Source organism: Odontomachus brunneus, unplaced genomic scaffold (genome assembly GCF_010583005.1).
Source record: "Odontomachus brunneus isolate Ranch 3 - 2012 unplaced genomic scaffold, Obru_v1 Obru_scaffold_003, whole genome shotgun sequence".
NCBI classification, from domain to species: domain Eukaryota; kingdom Metazoa; phylum Arthropoda; class Insecta; order Hymenoptera; family Formicidae; genus Odontomachus; species Odontomachus brunneus.
Window position 1 is genome coordinate 225319 of NW_022639453.1, and position 24153 is coordinate 249471.

A 24153-nucleotide genomic window follows, 5' to 3' on the forward strand; every position below is an offset into this window, starting at 1 on the left:
TTTTTCATATTGCAACTTTGGAGCTTTATAACTCGAAAAGTACTGAATGAAGAAACATTTCATTAGAATGTTTTGGAAAGCTCTCGTGGTCAGCTACAAGAATATGTAATAAAAAATAGGGGATGCCGTTTAAAAAAATTGAGGTGACTTTCATGTGACTTTCAAATAATTCTTCAAGGTCAAAGCAATGGTACCATCTTATGGTCCCCTCGAAACCAAACAACTTTTGTCTGAAAAATTTTTCTCTCCCGTGCTTGGTTTTCGACATATTCGACTGGATGGATTAAAATGGTCCACCCTGTGTGTGTGTGTGTGTGTGTGTGTGTGTGTGTGTGTGCACAGGGTGTCCCGAAACTATCGGATGTTATTTTAATGACAGATTCTTCAGAACATTTTAAACGAAAACTTTCATACAAAAATGTCGTGGCTATAATAGTTTTCAAACGGGAAGCGATTATATTTCACCAATAACAGGGCTGAGATTTCGCGCGCTCAGGCACGTGGAAATGACAAGTGATAAAGTTGCTCCTATGAATGTCACTTTTTTTACGATATTCATGATTATTGTATAAATTTACAATAACTTTGTCATAATACACGATCACTAGTTCATTCACCATCCTGTGTTCAAGGTGCATTTATCATAGTCTTGTAGCTAATGTTCAATATTCCCACCATCTTCTTTTTTCGAAAGCTCATTCGTGTTATCATTGATATTACCATATTTGAAAACTATTATAGCCTCGACATTTTTGTATGGAAGTTTTCGTTTTAAAATGTTCTAAAGAATCTGCCATTAAAATAACATCCGGTAGTTTCGGGACACTCTATATAATTCTTTGGAAATAATTAAAATATATCCTTATGTATAGGTGTATGTATATCTTTGGACCACGTGATATAATTGCATATGTACAAAATTGCGTAGACAGAAAATCATACTAGAAAATTTTATCGAGATTACGCCTGTTCTACAAAGCATGTTTCCATTATTTGCAAAGGTCGGTTGATCTCGATAAGTGCGGTCAAAGAGAAAGAAGAGTAAAATAAACGCGTACGCTTTTATTTTTATAAGCTGAAACGCGAACTGTTAGGTAAAACTAAAATGCTTAATAATAAATATAAATAAGCGGTAGGAACACACATCTCAATAATTGTTTCCTAGACATAATTTCGAATTCGCAATAACTGAACAGCTGTGCTAAAAGTGATCCTTTTTCTATGATCCCTCGGTGTGAGCGGTGGTTGTTGACGTTATAACCGAGGCAAGATCGCTGCTGGATTGACTAGTGATTGGTTCTAGTGGTGGCACGCTGGAAAGAAGAAGAAGAAGAGAAAATTAATTAAAATTGATAAGTATGCATCTAAAAATTGGAAAATATTTTGCAAGCTCCTTTCATTTTACAACGCATCCCTCGTCTTGGATGCAAAGACTATTCCAATACCCCTTTAATCTGAGATCGCTCATCGCATTCCTCATATCTACCATCAGATAAGCGTCTAATGATCTCAGATTCTTTTATAATAATAACGCGACTAATAAACTACATACTCTCATATCGTCATGAATACAAGTGTTTTACGAGTGCAACTTTTTCAGTTTGCGCGTCGTAGTAAGGTGATAGAATCAACGCTGAACATGGTGGCGGAGTCTAAGGCGCGAGTCGCGACGTAACTGGAAGTCAGACGTGAGTGGTCCCGGATCAAACGGGTCAGGCGCTCCGGATTCGCAGAGATCAGAGGTCAGAGATCACAGATCAGAAGTGAGTCAGGTGTGAACTTACGTAAGGGTGGTTTGGCGATTCAACACGGCGGCGGTAGGTAATGCGAGGGGCGAGTGTGCATGCCCTAATTGTGTTCCAGACGGTGTACCTACAGGAAGACAATGCTCTTCGACCCCTCCACCACCCCCACCCCCGCAAGCATACACGTTCAACTGCAACGAGTCCACTGGAACGTCAACAAAAAAAGGGCGACATCGGTCACGATTACTCTGAGCCGCAATACCGTATGCTGATTATATGTGTGTGTGTGTTTTGTGTATGCTGCCGGTGCACCCTTAACTTCTCTTTAATATATGCGCGCGATTTAATTGACAATATCGGCAACTCTCTAAATTTCTTGGGGTGAGATTTCACTCAAAAAGTGGAGTGATCACCGAGTCACTCGAATCCGAGTGATTGTTCACTCTAAATCGTCGAGTGAACATCTTCACTCGAAATTGGAGAGTATATTCCATTGTCACAGGCGCATAGATCTGTATTAATAGTTGTTACTTGAAAATGGTTTCAAATAGGATATTCAGATTTGAGCTTAAAGTTAGATAAGTGTTTCTCAATTGAACTGCGATCACACATACATAGAATGATACATGTGACACAAAGAACATGTATACATATATTGAATATACGCGTATATTCTATATCTTGAAAATTTAAATATTCGCGTTTGAAGACCCAAACAATAAGAATGTCCATGATTAGACACGTGTCCAGGTATTGATACTTTTACCTCCGAATCGCGAAGCTTTTCGATTGTACGCGAACATCATACCGTTATCTTGACGAACATTCATGCTGCGCGGTCTGTCGACCCCCGATCGGGCCTCGCGATCTTTATTTTGCATTTCGAAGTGTCCCAAGATCTCAGGCGCGATTCCCCAGGGAGATAAAACGCGACCAAGCGTGCTCGAGTGCGGGGAAATTCGTGAATCGCTTCGTCATCCTCGACGTTGCGCGTGTCCGGCGACAAGCGCGGAGGGATATTATATCGACCACGTAGTTGCCGGAGGTAGCTCCGTTCGCGTTCCACCGTCCTCTCCTCGCGTGTCTCCCCTTGATGCGGCTGTTCTCGGGTTAAACCCCGCCGAGGAGAAGTATCCGTCGCTCGCTATCGGAGCACATCCCACGCTTCTGACCAATCCGAGGCACTATCGGCCGTCGTGTGTACTCTCGTCGGACCTTCCCTGAACCCCCCTTCGTGCTGCCGCATGTAGCGAGCGATCGTGTGTACTTAGTCGGCCATCGCGATTGACAACGACCGACCGACCGACCGTCCGTCCGTTCGACCGACCAGACGAGGGACGGGGATTAGTGGCCCCGGCGATTGCGGTTGTTCGAAGGACGATATGTGTGCCGTGCAAACCACCGTCGCTTATTATTATATATACATATCGATGATAATAGCCGGTGAGGGCGATTTAGGATGCGCCTGTTTGAATTGCCGATTTTAGCCGGTAGCGTTCTGAATTGCTTCATTCGCGAAAAACTCGTGAGAATCCTGCTTGTGTGATTTCCCTTTTTCTCTTTCTGTCGCGCGCGCTGCATTTTCTCGAGTGCGTGACCTCCCCCTCCCTCCCCCGCGGCCTGTAGGTACACCTAATCGAATTAACTAAACGTCTAAGTTAACCCGGGAGTAGACGCGCCCTCGATCATTTTCCCGCGTTCATTCGTTTTTCTAATCACATCTATCAATTTGTTGATTACCATTTCATACTTTATCTTTCACATGACTTTCTCTCAATGTTCTTCTCTTGCATAGCACGAAAAGAGTAGAACCTAACCTGTTTGTATTGCCCTGTGAACGTGTGTACTTTTGCACGAACACATATCTGACACACACGTCGGAATTTTAATTTTATAAACATTATTTACTTGTATAAATTTTAACATGCACACGTAATCCTTATTATTGCGTTTTGCTAATATATTTTATCAGTAAATTTGTATTCGCCTGATGAAAGTAAACGTTTAAAAGAGGAGCGTGGAGAAGCAAAGAAGCGATATTAATCAAATATATAATAAAATCCTTTCTGTGGATCCATTGTGACACTCTAAATCATTGCATTATTTTCTATCAATTTTGATAATTTGTTATAATACATATTCGTGCCGATACGTAGTGCGGTAAAAAAGACCGGGACGTGTCTATTCCCGGGTTTAATGAGGGTGCCGCAGTGTACAAAGATGGACGAATATACAGGGAATATAATCAAAGAAAAGAATGTGGGAAGAATGACTAATTTATTTTCTCTTCTTTAACACATTGACTGCCAGATATGAGTGATGTGTCGTAGCTGGCGGGAATTTTCTATTCCATGTGAATTAAGATCTTTTGCGAGAATAAATTTTTATTGTGAGTGTTTTCGATTGACACACACATTGACTAGTACATCAGAGGAATACTATGCTGATTTTTTTTAAGCGATGTCGGGAACAAAGTTCCCCAACGTCTGTGACAGTCAACATGTTTAATGTCTTGATCATTCTTCAACGGTTGATATTTGAAACTATCTATAACAAGAAATTGTAAATCTCTGTAGTGAGGGATTTTATATCTTCTGAACAATAAAGATGCCCTGTATATCCGTTAAGACAAAATGAAAACTGATGTAATGGCGTTAATTTAAATAAACTGTAACATAGACTTGCTCACCGAAGACTCACCGAGTAGATTGGGCTTGATATCGGCCTTGTGTAAACCAGTGGTCGCAGGTAGACTACCGCCAATCGTGTGAGTCTTTGGTTTCCTTTTGCGTGTCTGTATTCCATCCTTCTTCATGCTCAGAGGCCTGTTCATCTGCTCGTATAAAGAAAATCGATTAACAAATCTCGTGTCATTCATAATTTGTATTTTTCTTGAATTTTGATTCTATTTTGCTCGCGCATGTTGTGCGAGGTAGAAAATGAAAAAAAAAAATTATACATCTTTAGTTCAAGAGACGTATTCTAATTTTTATAAATTAATAGTATGAAATATATATGAAAATAAGGAAAAATACATTTTTAATACAATTTCTTATTTTTATGTTTCGTACTGTCAAAAAAACTAAGAAATTCCCGTTGAATGTTATACTTAAAAAGCGACTTTTAACACTCTTAAAATAAAATTGTCACAAAAAATAGAATTCGAGAGGTATATCCTTCTTCAGGAGATTTAGTTGTATATTCACAAATTCTTAGACACCGATATACAATAAATATAATATCTAGAGCCTTTCGTTCTAAGATATGATGTAATTTCTGGTAAAGAGCTTTTTGCTCTGCCTGAATCGTAATAAAGCATAAGTCTAGGTTAAGACTTCAGATAGCATAAAAAACACTTCTTGTTGAATATTATGTCTTCTTTTAGAGCTAACAAAGAGACGACCAGAAGTAGAAACGCATTTTTGGGATGCGGTTTGTTTCAAATGGCAATTGTTTATGTCCTTTATGATGTTATATTAAAAATTCCAAATTCTAGCTTCAGACATTTCTTACTTTGTTTACTAATTGAAAAAATTTACTATATCTAGATTGTGTCTGCTATACAAATAGAAAAATAGGTCATAGTCCAAGTATCTCTTTATTTTTCTACTTCAGTTTACAATGCCAGGAAGTTCTTTAGCTTATGTTCTTTAGTTTAACATTTTTACTTATATGTATAGGTAGTTTTACTTATACCTTATCCTTATTTAACATTTTTTAATAATTTTATTTCCCTTTTCTCTTTTCCTTTTCATTTATCCTATTTATCCTATTTATTTATCCTATTTATCCTATTTATTTATCCTATTTATCCTATTTATTTCTTAACCTACTCCTTTTTCCTTTTTTCCTTTTTTACTTTCTTATCCTAGATATTTCTTAACCTATGTACTTTGGCAAATCCCATCATGTGAATTTCTTATTCTTGGATTTCTTACATAGTCGAAGTAGAAAAATAGATTCTACTAAACAGCAGGAAAGTAGCTTTTAAACAAACGATTTTAGACGAAATTACTGTAGACAAGAATTTACGGATTAGCCCGATTAGGTGATCGTCGTCGTGTCCGAAGTTCCGCATTCACGATCGGGGGATTAAAAGTGGAAAAAGCCAGACGCGACAAACATTTCCGCCGATCGATCCGCAGTGCGGTCGCATCGTCGATCCCTGCTTTAATTAAATTTGTTGTCACGATCGTGTGCACAGATCCCGCGATAAACCGCGGCTCCTCGTCAGCGGGGATTGCCGAGACGGGGCTGTCTCACGTGCGTAAAAACAATCAAGTCGCCGTTATCACAGCCGATGATCGCAAAAAGGCCCGATAAAGACGCGTTGACCAGTCGTTGTGAGATTAATGTTAATTAAAAATGATTTACTCCGCCGCTCTCTCGGCCTTTTTATATCACGGGACTGGGAGACATTGTGTGGCGGTTTCCCAGAACATTCTTGCGATATACCGCGCGCGACGTACGTGGAGGAAAGTCCGCATCTGAGAATTAAATTTCATACGAGGACAATTAGCAACGAGCTAATTGTCTCTAACTGCACTATTAAGCTGCAACTTCCTTCCTGTTATTTGGTAGTATGAATCTTTGTGATAATGTCAAGATGGATGTAGCTTCCTTGAATATAAATTTATATGCGGAAAGAATATTATATATTATTATTTCTTCATACGAATTCTTTTCAATTTTACTATGATTTTGGTAAAGAGTCTCCGTAGACGTCTCTCCGTGTAAATATAATTTTTTCAGACTTACATTGTGTAATTTGAAGTAAAGGCCGCAGGCGTTGCAGACCGGCTCGCCGCTGTTGTTTCGTCTCCAGAGCGTGGTGTTGCTCGTCTTGCAATTTGCGCACTGCACCCCCGTTCTTCGTACGCCCGTCTGCAACACAAGGAAGGTTCTAATTTCACATGAATAATACGTGAAGAGAATCGAGATCGACGCAAAGTGACGACCACAAAAACAAAAAGAAAAATATCTTCTTCTCTTTCGAGAGGAGAAGTGCTCTTCTCTTTCACGATTACTTCGCGAATAATTGCATTTACTTGCAAAGTTTTGAGCGTTGATTTCTGAAAAATATTGTACTCGCGAGTAAAACGCGAAAACGTGCAGGAATTCGAGAGGTGCGACGATCATCGGTGACTTAGAGTGACTCAGAGTGAATCTTCGATGCGCATTCTTCATTATCTAACGAAACTGTAGAATTAAATCACGCATTTCGCGAGAGCGAGAGCGAAAGAGAGAGAGAGAGATCCCGCGTATCATACCAAGCAATTTACATTTGAACTGCTCCGCGGAGCCGCTCACGAGAGGATCGTCGCATCGCGCTCTGCAGCTGTCGACGACGACGACGTAGACGAGGATGACGGGACGACGTTTGAGAAATCAAGACTACGAAAATGGGAGTGCTCGGAGCAAGGAAACTAGAGCAAACAACAGCCGCCAGCGAGTCCCGTAGTGATTATTTGCTCGGCAAGAGATAACGTGGCTCTTCCCTCTGTCTTTCGCGGAGGAGGAAAACGGGGAAGAGAGAGGGGGAAAGAGAGATGAAAAAAGAGAGAGAAGGAGAGGGCGCGAGAATGTTACTTAATATCGAAGCCATGTTGTATGTTCCTCGGGTGAGAAGTTTATCAGGGCAAATATCGGTGGCCTCGTTTCGGCGATGGTCAAACGGATTTTGTCGACGGCTTTGGATGTATATAAGAATAAGAAGATACATTAGAGGAAGGTGGTATGCGACACATTAAATACCTGAAGAGAGAAAAGAGATCCAACCAACCAACAAAAGAGAAACGACCGACTGAAATTATGCAAGGAAGATTTACAATAATCGTGATTCGCACAATGTTTACCGGCGTAACCGACTGCTTCGGTTTCGGACATCTCATCGGTGGCCTGTTGATTCCATTCATCTTGCTGTAAAGTCCACAGGCGTTGCACAGGTAATGACCGGTGCCATCTCGTCGCCACAACGGCGTCAAATTCGCCGCACAATTGACACATTCCTTTGGATCGGACGTTATGACGGCACCATCGAATGCCTCATCAGCTCCAGATAAAGGAAGGGTCGTCCACGCGGATGGAGGCCCGTTGCTCGTGACACTGTAACCACCACCGGAGTAGAGTTGCATGTTAGTGGCGTCACTGACGGAGATGGCGGTGATGCCCGAGTAGCTCTGCACGTATTCCAGAGTCGGAGGCGAGGGTGTGCCGGTCGTCCAGTAAGGGTCGCTCGACGACGGCGGCGGCGGCGGCTTCACGTACTGGTAGGATGGAGCCGCGCTGTAGAGTGTCACTTGCGAATTCGGCGAGCCTGGTTGCTCATAGTGCAACGGAACCGCCCGGGTTGCGGTTAGGGACGACGCTAGCGTAGGATCACCCTTCATATACGTGTTGCCAGGTGATTCCACCTATCGAGCGTGGTATCGTCGATTTGGGATGCACGAAGGATTCAAAGAAGAAAGAAGAATATTACTTTGATGTTCGACGTGCGGAGAGAAATACTGCATTCGGCTCCCGAGTTGGGGTCGCGCTGTTTGGACATCTGTTTCCAACGTTTCGCGAACATTTCAGGTCACTTCATCGGGAAGAGGAGCAATCCTCTTACTGAAGTATGACTTGGAACAATGTTCACGCGCGAAACGTGAAGTATGAAAATGAAGCGACTTGATATGTTTACAAAACATTCACGACACGTGAAGTACGAAGATGAAATAAGCTTATGCTGCAATTCTAAGCAAATATACGAGTAAATCGTAAAATCGTAGCTTACGAAAAAAAAATCGTAGATATTTACGAGTTACCACATGACATACAGTCCGTATAGAATTGCAGATCCACTCATAAGTTCTTAGGAGTCTTACGAGAACAAGTTACGAGTTTTACGATTTTATTTAGAATTGCGGTACAAATATTAGGAACAAACTGTTTCACGGAACGTCAGAAACAAATGCGAAAACTGGAAACATTATTGAATTACATAACAAACTGGAATGAATCGAGCTCAAATGGAACTGGTCTATCCAGTTTATTACATAGGATAGAGTTCGTTTAGCGCTGCTATTCTGATTTGTTTGCGGCATTATATTCGTACCGAGCGGACCCTGGCCATAATTCAATGAGAAATGCAGAACATTCCGCTACTTACCTCGGCGGGCCTCGAGCCCAGCGGTGTCGCTGGCGGATACGCCAGTATCACGGAATCGCTTGGCTTGGTGTAGCTGTAGGTCGGCGCCTGCTGGAAGCTCTCGTTACCCGACAGATACTGCGTGTACTGCACAGTCTGCGTGGGCGGAATAGCGACCGTCTCCAGGGTGGTGTACGTGTTGGAGGCCTTGATGCTTTCCGCAGCCACCGCGGCCTCAGCGTCGTACTTGACGGCGTTGGCGTCGGCGTAGCTCGTCGCCACGAGCTGCTGCGGCGGTGGTTGCTGTTGCTGTGGCTGCGACTGCTGGCCGCTGCGGATACCATCGATCGGCGGCGAATATGGCGGCGCGGGTGAGCTCAGGTGAACCGCGGATCCTGGCTGTGTCACGATCGTCGTCGTATCGTAGTCCTCCGTCGTAGCCAACACCGGTGACGTCTGGTATCTGGTGGCGTTATTGCTGCTCGTCCCGGACGCCTGGTGGTTCTCGTGAGGACTGAATCTCTGGCCGTGTCCGGCCTGCTGCGCTCGTCGATGATGATCGGGCACTTGCACGGTGATCACATGGTTCTCCCTTCGGACATCGTGGCCGTCCGAATAGCCATAAATCCTGTCCACTTCCATGCGATCGGGCGCGGGTGTGTCGTATCTTTGTGAATGAAAGAATTCGCGGTTGGATGATTCTTGAAGTGCGACACTATTTTATTCGCGATGATCCACAGCAGCTAAGGCTATTGTAAGTACTAATTTTTAGAGATGTGCGTATCAAAGATTTTTAATGTTGAATTGAATCGAATCGAATCGTTGAAAGAATTTTTAATTAACATAATCATTGAATTCAATATGAAAATAGTAATTTCAGTATGAGAGGATAGCATTGATCATGTGATATCATGTGATATTAATTCATTTTAAAGTAAAAGATATATAATATGTAGTCGCTAAACGTGTATGGAATATAATTATTATAATTATTAATAAATTTTTAATGTTGAATCGAATCGAATCGTTGAAAGAATTTTTAATTAACATAATCATTGAATTCAATATGAAAATAGTAATTTCAGTATGAGAGGATAGCATTGATCATGTGATATCATGTGATATTAATTCATTTTAAAGTAAAAGATATATAATATGTAGTCGCTAAACGTGTATGGAATATAATTATTATAATTATTAATAAATTTTTAATGTTGAATCGAATCGAATCGTTGAAAGAATTTTTAATTAACATAATCATTGAATTCAATATGAAAATAGTAATTTCAGTATGAGAGGATAGCATTGATCATGTGATATCATGTGATATTAATTCATTTTAAAGTAAAAGATATATAATACGTAGTCGCTAAACGTGTATGGAATATAATTCTAGTCTTGAAAGCTGCACAACGATACATATCGATCCGACAGTTGTCGGTAAGAGTTTATCTAAAAGCCATTATCTTCTTTTAATATTTTTGAAGAAAATCTTAATGTATAGCAAACTTTTAAAGTTATGCTAATTCCCGTAAGACTTAATGTCTGTAATAGTTCTTCGTTAATGTTAATGTGCGCAATCTTATGTATTCGAATCTTTTCGATTCGAAATTTTCGAATTATTCGGATTAGAATCATACGGATTCGAATTTGAATCGAATCGAATTTCACTTCATTCAATTCGAATTCGAATAATTTGCACATCTCTACTAATCTTCATAATCTTCATTATCTTGTCAATGTGTTAATTTTACAGATATTTATTGATTGTCAGAATAAAAAGAAAATGTTTTAGAGATATGTTTAATCAATTGCAAATATCATTTCTTGATTATATCTTTTTCATTTCGACGTATACTTTGCAGAAATCTCAGGCATACATTCCCTCGCTACTAATGTCATCGTTAAAGATGATCGTAGCGAGTATCCAGAAATCTTAAAATGTAAATATTTTATTTCCCAAAGCAAATGTCTCCATTATGTACACAATAATGCTTTTATTCTATCCCTTTTTCTTCTGTGTACACAACTAGAAAACATTCTTTTGTTATCTACTAAATGGAAAATTAGAATGTTTCGAAAGAATTTTCTTTACCTGGGTGGTTCCTTGACCGTAAGTGTAATAGTAGCGTCTTGGGTTTCAGAGACTTCAACTTGAACTTGGCCGTTGCTAGTGGCATAAAGAACGCGTTGCTGATCCGTCGCTCGTTGCTGATCGTCTACTACGCCTGCGTGAGGGATCTGAACGTAATGGCCCTGCGTTTGATGAGTTTGCTCCTCCTGATAGCCGCGCTGCTGTTCGTGTTGCTCGTTGTTCCGCTGATGAAGTCCCTGATGAAGATTTCCAGTGATCGAATTAGAATCCGGCGATTCCGGGCCTATCTCAGAGCTATCCTCGATATGACCAGCAGTGGTGATCGTTCTCACGTGCTTCCTCGTCGTGATGACGCTCTGAGGGCTCCCGGTTACCTGATCCTCTGCCCCATGCACATGCGGCGAATTGTCATCCGCGTGACTCTCCCACTCAATCTTGATCTCATGCTTCACCGCCGTCTCTTTCATCGCGTCCTGCATGAACCACAGTACGTCTAACTTAAGCAGGATGCAATTCCCTAATTGTCCATCCTTTTTTTTATTTACTGGTTTTTTAAACGCGACAGACGCAAGAGAAAGAGAGAGGGAGAGAAAGGAAGAGTGCAAGTACCGTGTGGAAATCCGCCGCGGATACAACAGAGCGACGTTATCGTCGTAATAACAGAACAACAACGTTCGAGCGAGAGACTTTCTCGGGGATGCTCGCTTGGATAAGAGAGGAGCGAGATTAGTGTCTAGGTCAGCAGTGGTTCGGGAACTTTTCCTTTCGTCCAAGTGACTTCCGCCCCGGAAGAGCAACTACATCTATCTCGTTCGCCTTATGTTAGTCATTGTACAAGTCAAAGGAATCACAAACATGTGATACTCTTTCACTTTCGTGAAGATAAAGTTCAAGAAAATAATACCGGATCATTTACGATGTTAATTACACCGATCTCGACTCCTCTCACGGTCGATGAAGACCCAAATTGATTGACTGTTCCGTTGGGGGTTGCGAGAAATATTCAGTCGACACCGGTGCGTCGGCTCGTACGTTCTGTTGAAACTGTGCCAAAAGAGACTACGTTGCTCTCTGAGAGCGACAATCGAAAGGACGGAGACTAACGGTCCTGCGGCGTCGTGATTAGTCATCCTTTGCAGAAGAATCCTTTGGGCACGCGACCGTTTCGGCTCGTGGGCGACAATACACAGCGTGAGTTTAGTGAGAAGGGTGGTGGGAGAGGGAAAGGACCGGAGACACACCTCGTCCGTCTCGGGAAAAAATGCGAGAGGCACTGTTTGCCCTGTCGCGCGTCACATTTCCGCTCGGCAATGTCAAGTTTCGACTTCCGGCGCGATCGCACGCGACGACTCTCTTTTCTTTGGCAAAGACCTCGCGCGACTTCCGCCGAATCCCGAGGTCCGGGGAGTATCTGCGGCGCGGCGCCTCAAAAATTGGAGTAACGTCGACGATGAGTCATTAACTGTGACGAAATCGACGACGAAAGCTAGTTAATGCATCTCCTAAATGGACTCGAGCAAATGTGAAAAACAATTCGAACAAATCGTTCCACACGGAGAGAATATTTTATGACTTTTTTTTTCGTAGAAATTATTTTCAATTTCACATTTCTATGTCTTCTGATCATACAGTCGACAGAGTTCATCTCGCGGGGAACATAGTAATTTTATTGACATAAACACGACTCAAAACTAACGTTTCAACAGTGGATCTCAGTTCATTAAGTTAAATACATTGCAACTCCGCATGCAAAACTCACACAGTCTTCACCTATATAGCTGCCATCATCATATTTTTGTTCGAAGGTGTGAAACTAAAGAACAACTAAATCAAGAGGAACAAGCCGACCTGTTCCTGGATTAGCAAGCCTTTCACACTAATTCACACTAATTTCACAGAAATTTCTCTCCGTATACGACGATTGAACTTACAGATACAGCCACGAAAAGTCCCGGCGCCGGTGCAACTGATGTATTAGCTAACATGCTGCTAGGCATGCGATCGCATCTCAACGACGGTATTTTCGAATCAAATCCACCCACCACTCTGTGGTTTCCGTACGCTTGAGACTTCACTCGCACAGGATGAACACTCACCGGTACTTCGTTCGCCACGTGTCGCATTTGTATCGTCGCGTCTCGCGCTGCCGTTGAATCTTTAAACGCGTTCTTGCGTGCCGCGACACCTTGGACAACGTACAACGTCGTAAACAGGGGGCAACCGCGCGCACCACGTGCGTATATATATGTGCATATATGTGTGCACTGGTAGGCAATCGGACGACCACGACCACGAGGACTTGCAGGACAGATCACCTCTGCGATGGAGAGTGAGAGAGACGCTTTACCGATGAGAAGCGCTTCTCGACTGACGACGCCAGAGATAGACGACTGGCCGAGGTGTTCCACAAAGGCACAGTAAGTGGAAGCAAGGTGGTGGAACCGTAAACCAGCTCGCTGCTGGAAGCTTTTTGTACTGTACTAAAGTCGTGACACTAAAGTACTCCCATTTTCATTTTCTCTCAATTATTGTCCTCTCCATCTGCAGACAATGTGAGAGAAACAAAATAAGAAAAAAAGGCCACGGGGAGAGGGAGAAGCATGGAGAGTCGCAATAGGTAAAACAGGTGGACAATTAGGAACAGCATCAGTTCCTATCAGCGAGGACGACCGGCCCCCGCGGTGCCGGCCCCTCGCATCTTATTGGTCAATCGACTGCGGGATTCTTGTTGCTACTAGCATTTGAGGTTATTTTTGCTTCAATTACCGTTGCTGCAACAAGAATCGACGCATTCTACGGGAAAATGTGACGCGCGCGCGCGCGCATCCGCTCGTCTCCCGCCGTAAAATGTTGTCGATTTGTTGCGCGATACTGACTAAAAAAATAAATAAATTTGTCATCGATTTATAGTTATCTCATGACGCGGTTATAATTGCTTATATATAGTTCTGAGTAACATAGCGGAGATGCTTATGTACTTTGTACTTGAACTCTCTTACGAAATCGCCCATCGACTCATACCGTTGTTTGCTCTGTGGGCTTGCGGCTTATGGCGACAAACAAGATGAGAAAATCCAACGGACACGACATGTTCGTAATTCTGTCCAGTCGGACTGGGCAAATGACACGCGGTCCGGGGGGAAAAAGGTTGCGTGGAGAGGTCCGTTTATTTGTTCGATGATAACGTCCCGGAGATAACGAGGGAATGGAGACATGTCCATGAGGCCTTGTCAGCCATCGTTGCCGGCGACCGCCATCTTGTATTGCTCTGCTTGACCGCAAAGGGATGATTCACTCGAAAAACTAACTAGACAGAAATATATAGGAGATCGAGGACACGATAGGACTGGGAAAAGAATACCAATAATATCCGCTCTAAAATCGTTAGGACAAAATGGTAGACGAAGTAGGTAGATGAAGTAGGTTTTTCTTCGAAGTACATACAACGTTTAATAGGATGTTTTCTCTTTCCAAGTAGTATGAATAAAGCATATTTGTAAAGCATATTTCAAACCCGCATTATTAATAGCTGACACTTGGAATTTCTTTTATGTGAGAGATATTCGGATTTTTATTTAGGATTTAGAGCCGAATGTTTCGAATTTGAAGGAATCCGCGAACCAACCGAATGATAAGCTAATTATTAAATCATATGTTTGTCTTCGTTTATTTTGAAAGAAAGACAAAGACATATGATTTAACTGTTAGTTAACTTCGGTTGCTGCAATTAGATTTGAGAGGTCCTTTTTCAGACATTTATGACGAGTATTGTTCTTGATCAATAAAAATTTGTCTTCTTAATTGGCAAAAATAAATCGCATACTGGATTGCAAGGCGTCGAATGAAAGTGTCTGCTTCAGTTTGTTTTTAGTTGTTTCTGTTGAAAGAGCATGGAAGAAGAATTTACTCGAACAGAGAGTCTTCGTGAGGATTTTGGATTAACAGGAAACATTGGAAAAAGTATCTCGACCACATATAATCCTGCAATCCCATTCGAGGACGAGGGATGCTTTCGCCGTCGCGAATCTCGAAGTCGTCGCTTCTCAAGAACCTTGATGGACCTTTGGACGCGCACGGAATCGCCCGGGATGGCGTACGTGACGCCGCCGTATATTTCTATATCTATATTCTGTGATCGCGACGATACCGCGTAAGCGCGCCGCTCGATAGAAATCAAAAGCACACACACGTGCGCGCACACACAACGTGAGTTACCTCTCGAAGCAATATTCCGCTGATAAGAGCGCGCTGTTACGAGCCGTGACAAAAGGAAGAGAGGAGATTGTACGTAATTACAACACACACCGCGAGTTCGGCGGAATGGATCGTAGTGCTGTCCTCTTTTATGACGATTCTTCATTGTCGCCGATCATTCATTGCGCGTCGACGAAATTCCACGTATAAATGGAAAAAATGACGAATTGTTCATTTTTCAGTTTCAGTCTCTCTCTCTCTCTCTCTCTCTCTCTCTCTCTCTCTCTCTCTCTGTTTTATTGTTTTTTATCTAATTTTTAAGATGCTTCTTATGTACGAGCAGTGGACTGCAAAACGATTTAGACACAAAATCGGAAGGTCAAAACCAAAAAGTTATTGCTGGGTGTGTGTGTGACGAGCTTGTTCAGTAATTATATTATTCATTATTATTATTAATTATATTATCCATATTATTACTTTTTAATATTCTTAATTGTATTATTATTACTATTATTGCGTAAATACGTCAGTCATGACTTTCAATCTTGACTGTTCACTAAGCTCTCAACTTGATCTAAATCGTTTTGTAACCTATTGTACATATCAATATTTTTATGACCTATTAATAACCTATTTTTCATCGAAACGTTTTAAGAGAGTATCCCAGAGCGTACAATAAACAATGCTTTTTCTTCTCTCTTTTCTGTGTTTGAAAAAATTATCAGTGCGTCATTTGTAATGTACGCACATCCTCATAATCCTTTATGTCCTCAGGTTTCCGCATTGTCTGCTCTCTGTCTGCCCGTCTTGTATTCGTTAATCCGCACGGCCGCAAATAAGAATTATCTGAAGTTATCCCTCAATAAAGTATCAATCGCGCGTAGGAGCGCCTTGATGCGTTTTCGGTGGAATCGTAAAAGCCGATCCCGTCTTTTCCTGCTTTTTGTTTTTCTTTCTCTGTTTCATTCCGTGACTCGACACCTCGATGAGGCAATTCGATGAGGCTTGACACCACCCGGAAACGCATCACGCGGGATTAAGCTCAAGATGCAGACGCACTAAACCACCTGCACACAGAGCTCCCCCGCCTGCATGGGAGAACTTCGGCGATCGTGCAATTTTACAATCGTATTATGTCGCAGAACAAGCGAGCGAGCAAACAGTACGATCGGCAAATAAGACATACTATGACGCGATACGATGCGTAATTGCGCGAAAGATTTCTCGAACGTACGCACGCACGCGATCGAATTTCTGCGAACGCGCCTCATGTGCGCACCGCCTATCCCCTTCAAAATCGCAAGAAAGAGAGAAGACGGAAGAGAAAAACTGAATTGAAAAAAACTCAAAACGCGAGCTCGGGGGTGACGTTCATAGTCATATTCAAATTTATCATCGCATATTGCGCGGCTTGTTTTATCAAGTCTGTTCTTCTCAACTCAACTAGTGCTGCATTGGAACTATATTCCTCTTCTTTTCAATTATATACTTGTTTCATTCTAAAAGTAAAACACGCAGCTTGATTCAGATAAAAAAAATAAACTTCTTATGTTTGAGAAGCATGCTTAAGAGTATCTTAAGTCCAACTTCAGATACTGAACGTTTTATCAGGCCCGTCCTTTTCAACTGAACTAATACTGCACTGAAGGTTCATTCCTTTTCAACGTTCGATTATATACCTGTTTCGTTTCAAAAGCAAACCTATTACAGCTAAGAAAACCTATTATACTTAGAATCGTCTTAGTTGAACTTCAGATGTTGCACGGAGCGCTTTATCGGCCAAGAAGCACCAGTCGAAGTCGAAATTGAGTCGATCCTGAAGACAGCTACCGAATATCGCTTGCGAGAGTCGCGCGCTTGGAGTTCCGCGCGCGAGGCCGACGTCTTCGCATCCCCCACGTGCGGCTGGTGTCCGGCGGCGATATTGATATTGCGAAATATTGCGTGTGCGTCTCCGACGGCGCAAGGTGGAGGATGGCGGAAAGAGCGACGAACTGGAGCACCACCCGGGGAGATACCGGAGAGGACCGATACATAAAGCGCGCCGTCACGTTGTACATCGCCGATGGGGAGGCGCGCGCGCGAGGTGCCGGCGCACGCTGTCAAAATAAACGGCACTATCGCGATTTATCTCGTTTCCCATGATAATAAGAGATAAAACTGCATCCTTACATTAGCTAGTATATCAGCTAAAATGATAATTTCAGTCGTCGGGTCCGCCAGGAGCGTGTAGGGCCGCCGCTCCTACTCGCCCGCACCGCGCCGAACCGTGTATGTCTCCGGCCCAGTGGCTCGAGATTCCTCGGGGTCTCGTCAAGACGAGGTCTAGCACGCGCCGTGCTTACCCGAGTCTAAGTGCATGTGTAACGGACTGTGAACGCGAGTCAGTGCAAGCCGGAATACGGAGGAATGCGGTGAATGATTGATGATGTGTTGTTTGCATTCCACGGGAAATTCCTGTGCCCCAATATGTTCGTGGAATTTTCTTCACCTGAGCGAGCTAGGCCGATCCACGATCTACGAGTCAACAAGTCGGCGGGCACGCGCGGAGTACGTGGACACGTGTTGCATCACCTCGAGAGGACCGCCGTCCCCGAGCCCGCGGCTGGTGACGTCGACGAGGTGCACACAGTGCGTTCTCGCGTGCGCGCGCGCGCACGGAAATAAAAAGGCGCGAGGAAGTGTCGCATTTTTTTCTCTCGCGCGCGATCGCGATCGCGCAAAAATCACGCGTGGCAACGGCGGCGGGATTTGCGCCGCCGAGTTGGAGCGAGACGCGCACACTCATCGAGGCCATTTTCTTTATCAGCCACGTAGAAATCCCTTATCGCCGTGCGTGAGAAAAAATGCGCATGTGTGTGCGCGTGAGAACCCGTATCGCCGAGCATCTAACGTGAAAGTGCTGTCCCGTTTTAACGCGTGACATCATGCGTCATACGAGTCCAAATAACAACCCGATACACATAGTATACGTAAAAATTTCGCCGGGGGACGGATGTGTGAGCTAATTGCAAGAATGTTTCCGGCCGATATGCGACGTCATTCGGGATCGGAGTTTCGAGAAACTCTCGAAGGCCTCGACTGCTCTATCTCGGGAGTCTCTCTCGGTGAAGTCGATTGCTGTCGCGCCATAATCCCCGCGTAAATCTACACGTGTCCCCCGCGACATGCCTACGTGTAATTTACTGCGCGTCTATTATCAGATGCGCAGGCATTCGAGAAACCTCTAAGACTCGTGGCAGATTTTGCAGCTTTCTGAACACTCATCGCTGCCCAGGAAGGTCGAAAACAGCTTCGCGTACGTCGAGTCGCGCGAATCTACGCCAAAATCCCAACGTGGCATCGCGGACAGCCCCCGACTAAATAGCGGAACGAACACGCGCTTACACGAGATGGATTACAATTCTTCGAGACGCCGCTTCACGATGATAATGTCGAGGCCGCAAGCCACCCGAGCTGGCGGCGCGCGTTAAATACCGAGGAGCCAATAAAACTTTATTACAATTCACCATCGCGCCTTGCACACAGTGCAAGCTTGTACACTGTGCGAAACAACGGCAAGCGTGGAAGTCCTTTATGGCCCAATCGGCGCGCATGTTTGAGAATGCGACGAGACACGACGCGACGCCTCGTGCCTCGCGCGAGACGATGAAGCAAGGATGAAGAGGGTTTTACGGCGCAATTACTGAAATTTACAACGAGAGGAAACTGTCTCGATTTCAACGTCAACGGGCTTAACGCCTCCCGCCACGAGCGCGCGATGTGCAAACAAATTTCTCGCTCATTGCTTTCGTCGTAAATACAGCATGCCGTTTGTCGCGAGCTCCGAACTTAGATGACGATGACTGAGGTCCGTATTAATAGGCCTCGCTTGAAACTTGTCTCACGTGAGGCGCCCAGATTTCTGAATTTCAAGTTGTTTTTCAGAGTTTCTTATGTCAACGCACGATATTTCTGACATTATATTCGTAGTCGCAATTTAACTGAAAAACTCGCACCTAACTCCAAATCTCTCTGAGTGTCTCTCTTATTGAATAAAGAATATCAGGAAGGAGCATGTTGCGATATATCGTGGGTAATTGATTGTGTTGCATTAGTTCAGTTTAATGACGTGAACTACGTCACAAATGAGTTACATAGACGAAACACAGTCTGGCGGTTATACTTTAAACATTTTAGAAGTATTATATAGCAAAGGAATATTAACTTTAAAAGAATAACAGAAAAATTATATTTATATTTTGTTAATAATGGTGAGGGAAATAAAATGAGTCACTTGTAATAATTTTCTCTTCAATACGTTCACGCACCTTTGTCTATTTGATTAATTGACAATATTACTTCATAATATTTATTTCGATTCCATACGAAAAAAAGATTTGGTTGAATTAACCAAATATCTGGTCGAATATGAACGATCCAGAAATTCCGATTGAAGTAATCCGATTTCTGTTTAAGTTAATAAGATTTTTGGTAAATTAACCAAACATGTCTGGTTATTTAACCAAATATGTCTAGTTAAATAACCAGACATGTTTGATTAATTTACCAAAAAGCTTGTTAACTTAAACAGAAATCGGATTACTTCAATCGGAATTTCTGGATCGTTCATATTCGACCAGATATTTGGTTAATTCAACCAAATCTTTTTTTTCCGTGCATAGTATCGATAGTCGCATTTGGTTCACTTTTACTACGTCACATTCTTCGCATTTCTAACAAAGGATTTTCTCTTTATGCTCCTTTCTAATATTCTTTATTCTATAGTTTCACTCGAAATAAATTTCGAGAAATGACTAATTATATATACGGGCCTAAAGATGTGGCATTTTTCGATTGTGACGAATAGGCAAGGCAGAGAAACAAAAGGAAAGAAAACAAAGATTCATAGAATGCTGAGTCCCTTTCGAAGTCCCTTTCGAGTCCCTCGGAAATATTAGGTAACGCGCAAGCACCGTCATTCTGACGACGATGATAATGACGATGACGACGACAACGACGACGAGAGTGAGAAGACAACACGCGTATTACCGCCATAGCGATGTTTGCATTTCTGCAGCGTAGCGACGACGGGATCGAAACTTTTTATTCCAATATTTGTATTTCGATCGCTCGACCGCGAATGGAACGCCGGCGGGGCCTTGAAAAAATGATTTACGTTGGGCTCGCGTTGGAAACTAAATAACCGACGACGCATTTTTTCTTGCTCTCTCTCTCTCTCTCTCTCTCTCTCTCGTTTTCTTTCTCCCTTTTCCTCTCTTTTCTGTGGACCGCATTTAACGATGATTGATTTTTACGTATCGAGGTCATTAATGACATTCCCGTTGTCTAGTGGCTGAATAATCGACCTGGAACGACGTCTCATGCATCGTCGAAACGCGACAGAATATACAAAAAAAAATTTTTTTAAACAAAATATCGCTTCTCTTTTCGACGAGTATCGTTCGGGGTTTCGTCTCGTCGCGATTTTGCACGATAACGCGCGTTAAAACATCCCGCACGACAAATTGCATGAACAAAATTGTTTCTTTTAAGTCAATGCTGGATAGTCGATGCTGCAACGCAGTTTCGTATTTTTCTCTTTTCTTCTAATTAGTTGCATCAATTTGAAAATTCACGGGGTGAAGGTACAAAGGTTAACGAATGGCTAATGCCAAAAACAGTTGTATGAAATTAACAAAAAAATTTTTATTTACCGACTGGTTAAAAAATTTTTTATCGATTTCACGCAAGTGTTTCATGCATCGGCCATTCATTGACGTTAGTGCTTTCACTCTGCGAAAGCACTTTCAATTTGATGCATCCAATTGGCAGAGAAAAGAGAAAACTACGAAACTCGATATCCAGCGTCGCCTTAAAGAATATTATTCTTTTGGGCCGAGTGTGTGTTCCGCCCCTTCGCTATTTCGACGACGGCGGCGAGCAAGCTTTCCCGAAATGAGGTTTATCACTTCCGCGCGAAATCGATGCCAGACGATCGACGATCGGCCGGGCCGAAATCATCGCCGACGGCGCGGCGTGGCGCGCCGCGCGAGAGTCAGCCGCGGCGCGCGCGAGGGACCAATAATTAACGTGCACGACAAACAGTATTATCGTCATTGCCTGATATTATTCCCATTATCTTATATGTACGGCGGCTATGTGCTTAATGATTAATAAAATATTATCTGCGCCGCGGGTGTATCTCTTCCTTACGACGGATAGTTTCGTGCCAGACGCCGCGACGAGCACCGCCGTCGTCGTCGTCGACGTGCGCCGCCGATCTCGCCGCGATCACGAGGACGCGGGCTCAACATGGAGGCACCAGTCGGCGACCCGGTGATCGAGCATTCCAGCGGCCTGGAAGAAACGGTGTGAAAAAGGCCGCGAAAAAAGCAATTCGTTTTAGCTTCTACGCGGGGGAAAGTGCAGTGAACCTGATTCGTCGTGCATGATTGTGCCGATTGTGCTACGACCGATCGATCGCCATAGTCGGAGCTGATTCGGTGGTAATAAAGCCGTACGCGACGTACACGGGGATACCGTCTCTGTCGCGCAGGATACCTCTGTGAATTCAACCCTTTCGCAAAAAGCCCGACTTTTTGCGCAACCCTGTACTTGCCGCGGCGCGGCGTCGCTCCGCAAAAAAGGCCCAGGCTTTTTGTGAAATGGCGGAACTGATAAAAATGATGCAATACGTGCGACAAATCGGGGCTGAGCCACACGGTGACAATGTTCGAAACTGCATAACCGGATGCAGACCGCAAACGCGGCCACGAGTCCGGGATCCTCTCCGTCGCGGAGCGCACGCCGTGATCAGAGCTGCTGAGAGGTGCTGTTGTGTCGTGAACGTGAGTTATCGATTTAATGTTTGCGCTATCGACAGTGCCGTTGTAATCGGGCAATCTGAACGGCGGCGTTCAGGAGGCGTTGTCTCGTCGCGCGCAAGTAGACTCGTTAAACATAAAAATAATTAATATGCCGCGTCTCGGGAGCGTCGCGAGATCTGCAAATATTTTGCGAGCACGGGCCGGTAGTTGCGTTAATGAGCTCATACGGCCGCTCCCGGCATGTAACTCGGCGTAATTTTCCACAAAGGCCCGCCGTGTGCACACGGGTATTAAAATCGCGCCAACTCCCGACTTTCAATTGATTAATTAGGGCCCGCGATCGGGCCGACGCGTTCGTGAGCGCGGCGCGAAGTGAAGAATCGCTCCCGCGCGCGAGTCGCGTCCCCGAGTGGAAGAGACCGACGAATCGGCGTGACGAATTGGACCGAGACCTTGAAGAAGAACACAAGCGAGGAAAATGATGTGAAGCGAAGGAAGACCGAGGAGAGGAGAGAGCAAGAGAGACAGACAGAGAGGGGAAGAGAGACAGACGGGTCGGTTCGGCGGAGCCCGCGTCTAGATTTCGACGTCGGGACGCGTTGACGAGTAAGAGGAGGAAACGAGCTGCGCACAAAACACAAGTGTCGAAGCGAGCCAAACATAAAACACAAGTGTTCCTTTCGTGCACGCGCCGCTCGTGTTACCACGGATGCTCATTTTCGTTCGCCGGCTCTGCCGACTTCAATCGGATAAAATCGCGTGGGTCGCCCGGGCCGATAGGATCCGAACATCTCCGGGACGACGATCGATCGATCGAACGAGCGAGCAACCGATTGAAGCGAGCGAGCATTTTCCGAGCGTTTCACGCTTTTCTATGCACCTTTATGGTATTTTAATGCTCGAGCCTTAATGGCGCTTTAATACGTCCTAATCGTTTCTCCATCTAACTCGAGCACTCGTTTCCACACGATCTTCACATTAACATCACGGAATCCATCGCAATTATGCAATCATTAACGCGCTTAATCATTAACCGGATAGACGGATTGGATTGGCTAGCTCATTCGCTTTTCCACTCGCTTGTTGACTTATCACTAAAATATATTCGTCAGAAGAGCTAATACTTCCTAATATCCGTAGTCTCCGACTTACAGAGCGGTCGACGACAAATGTGCAATATCGCATTCAAGTTGTAAGAGCGACTAGACAGTTCAAGGTGGAGGTAACATAACTCTCTCGAGGAGGATTCGACGCAGTGAAACGAGAGAGAAAACGCGGTTTTACACTTACTTCCAGTGCGACAGGAGTTGAAGAGGCGAAGAGAACGCGAGTCGAGGAAGTCCGATTGCGTGCACGTTCCTCCCAGAGAACTGGCTGATAGTTCGTCGCGACGCTCGACGCACGACGTGCCCCGATGCGTCGTCGCTCGGACGGCCGCCGCTTCTGCTGAGTTCGCGAGTGTTTGTGAGCGAGAGACACGCATGCGGCGCGCGCTTGACACAGGTGCGCTTCCACGAGGAGGAGTGCGAGGTGGCTGCTGTTGCTGGCTCTTCGTGGCCGCGGTGTTCGCCGTGATCGCCGTGGTCGCGGTGGTCGTCAGGGCTGCCGCCTGGTAGCGCGAGATCGAAGCTTCGATTTGATCAGAGAGCCTGTCAAATATTGACTGACGACGATTAGGTGACTGCTGCCGTCCGCCGCCCCGTACTCTGGGCCGCCTTCCGTCTCTGCGCCGGACGCCATTTTGAAACCTGTCGAGTGCCCCCCCGATGTCCCTCTCCTCGTTCTTCTCCCCGTTGCGAGTGGTGAATCTGACGATGGGAGGGATGGAACCATGAAATTGCCAGTCGCGTGCTTTTTTCTCGCTCCAAAGGGTGGTGGTAATGCGTGCGTGCGTGCGTGGGTGCGTAGATCCTCTGAAAAGTAAATGTTACGTGTCAGCGCATTTGAATATCATAAATTTCGATCTATACTTCAAGAGAAAAACCAACGTCCATTTTTGGATTCCGTGCTATAAAAGCCGTGACAAACAATATCTCTTGAACCGCACGTTGATTGTCCGACAGTTTAGGGATCGGAGAAAAAAAATGTATTTGCCGAACTTCGAGAGAAAAATTGAACCTACATCCGATTTTATGAGAATTCTATCCGTGGCGCGCTGGTCGGTTTATTACCTCCATCCCG

At 44.2% G+C, this 24153-nt stretch overlaps 1 protein-coding gene and 1 long non-coding RNA gene across 12 annotated transcripts; one reads left to right on the forward strand and one right to left on the reverse strand.

Annotated features, from left to right (window-relative positions):
* Positions 1 to 448: 448 nt before the first annotated feature.
* LOC116844675 (siderophore biosynthesis regulatory protein URBS1-like) lies at positions 449 to 23403 on the reverse strand. Of its 11 annotated transcripts, none has more exons than XM_032816575.1 (8): positions 23263 to 23403; positions 10970 to 11442; positions 8896 to 9541; positions 7592 to 8158; positions 6504 to 6629; positions 4446 to 4578; positions 1785 to 1950; positions 449 to 1313 (listed from the first exon to the last, which is right to left on the reverse strand). In XM_032816575.1, the coding sequence occupies exons 2-8, from the start codon at positions 11434 to 11436 to the stop codon at positions 1220 to 1222; spliced, it is 2199 nt and encodes a 732-aa protein (XP_032672466.1). In that variant the 5' UTR covers positions 11437 to 11442; positions 23263 to 23403; the 3' UTR covers positions 449 to 1219. The 11 variants fall into 11 exon arrangements, with proteins under 11 accessions (XP_032672466.1, XP_032672474.1, XP_032672435.1 ...); XM_032816583.1 differs by lacking the exon at positions 23263 to 23403 and adding an exon at positions 16893 to 17794; XM_032816544.1 differs by lacking the exon at positions 23263 to 23403 and adding an exon at positions 13991 to 16873.
* LOC116844786 lies at positions 1218 to 3837 on the forward strand. The gene is made up of 2 exons (XR_004378136.1): positions 1218 to 1356; positions 1601 to 3837. It is a non-coding gene; the product is annotated as an uncharacterized LOC116844786 (long non-coding RNA).
* Positions 23404 to 24153: the final 750 nt, after the last annotated feature.

What these genes read in the sequence shown, in the direction of transcription:
- LOC116844675 (XM_032816544.1), bottom strand. Translation starts at nt 14,059, where the DNA reads ATGTCGTGTCCGTTGGATTTTCTCATCTTGTTTGTCGCCATAAGCCGC. An exon ending in CGGTTACGCCGGTAAACATT is followed by an intron (nt 6,630 to 7,591) that starts GTGCGAATCACG and finishes CTTGTGTTGCAG; the next exon opens with ACGGGCGTACGAAGAACGGG. An exon ending in AATCGCCAAACCACCCTTAC is followed by an intron (nt 1,314 to 1,784) that starts GTAAGTTCACAC and finishes TCTTCTTTCCAG; the next exon opens with CGTGCCACCACTAGAACCAA.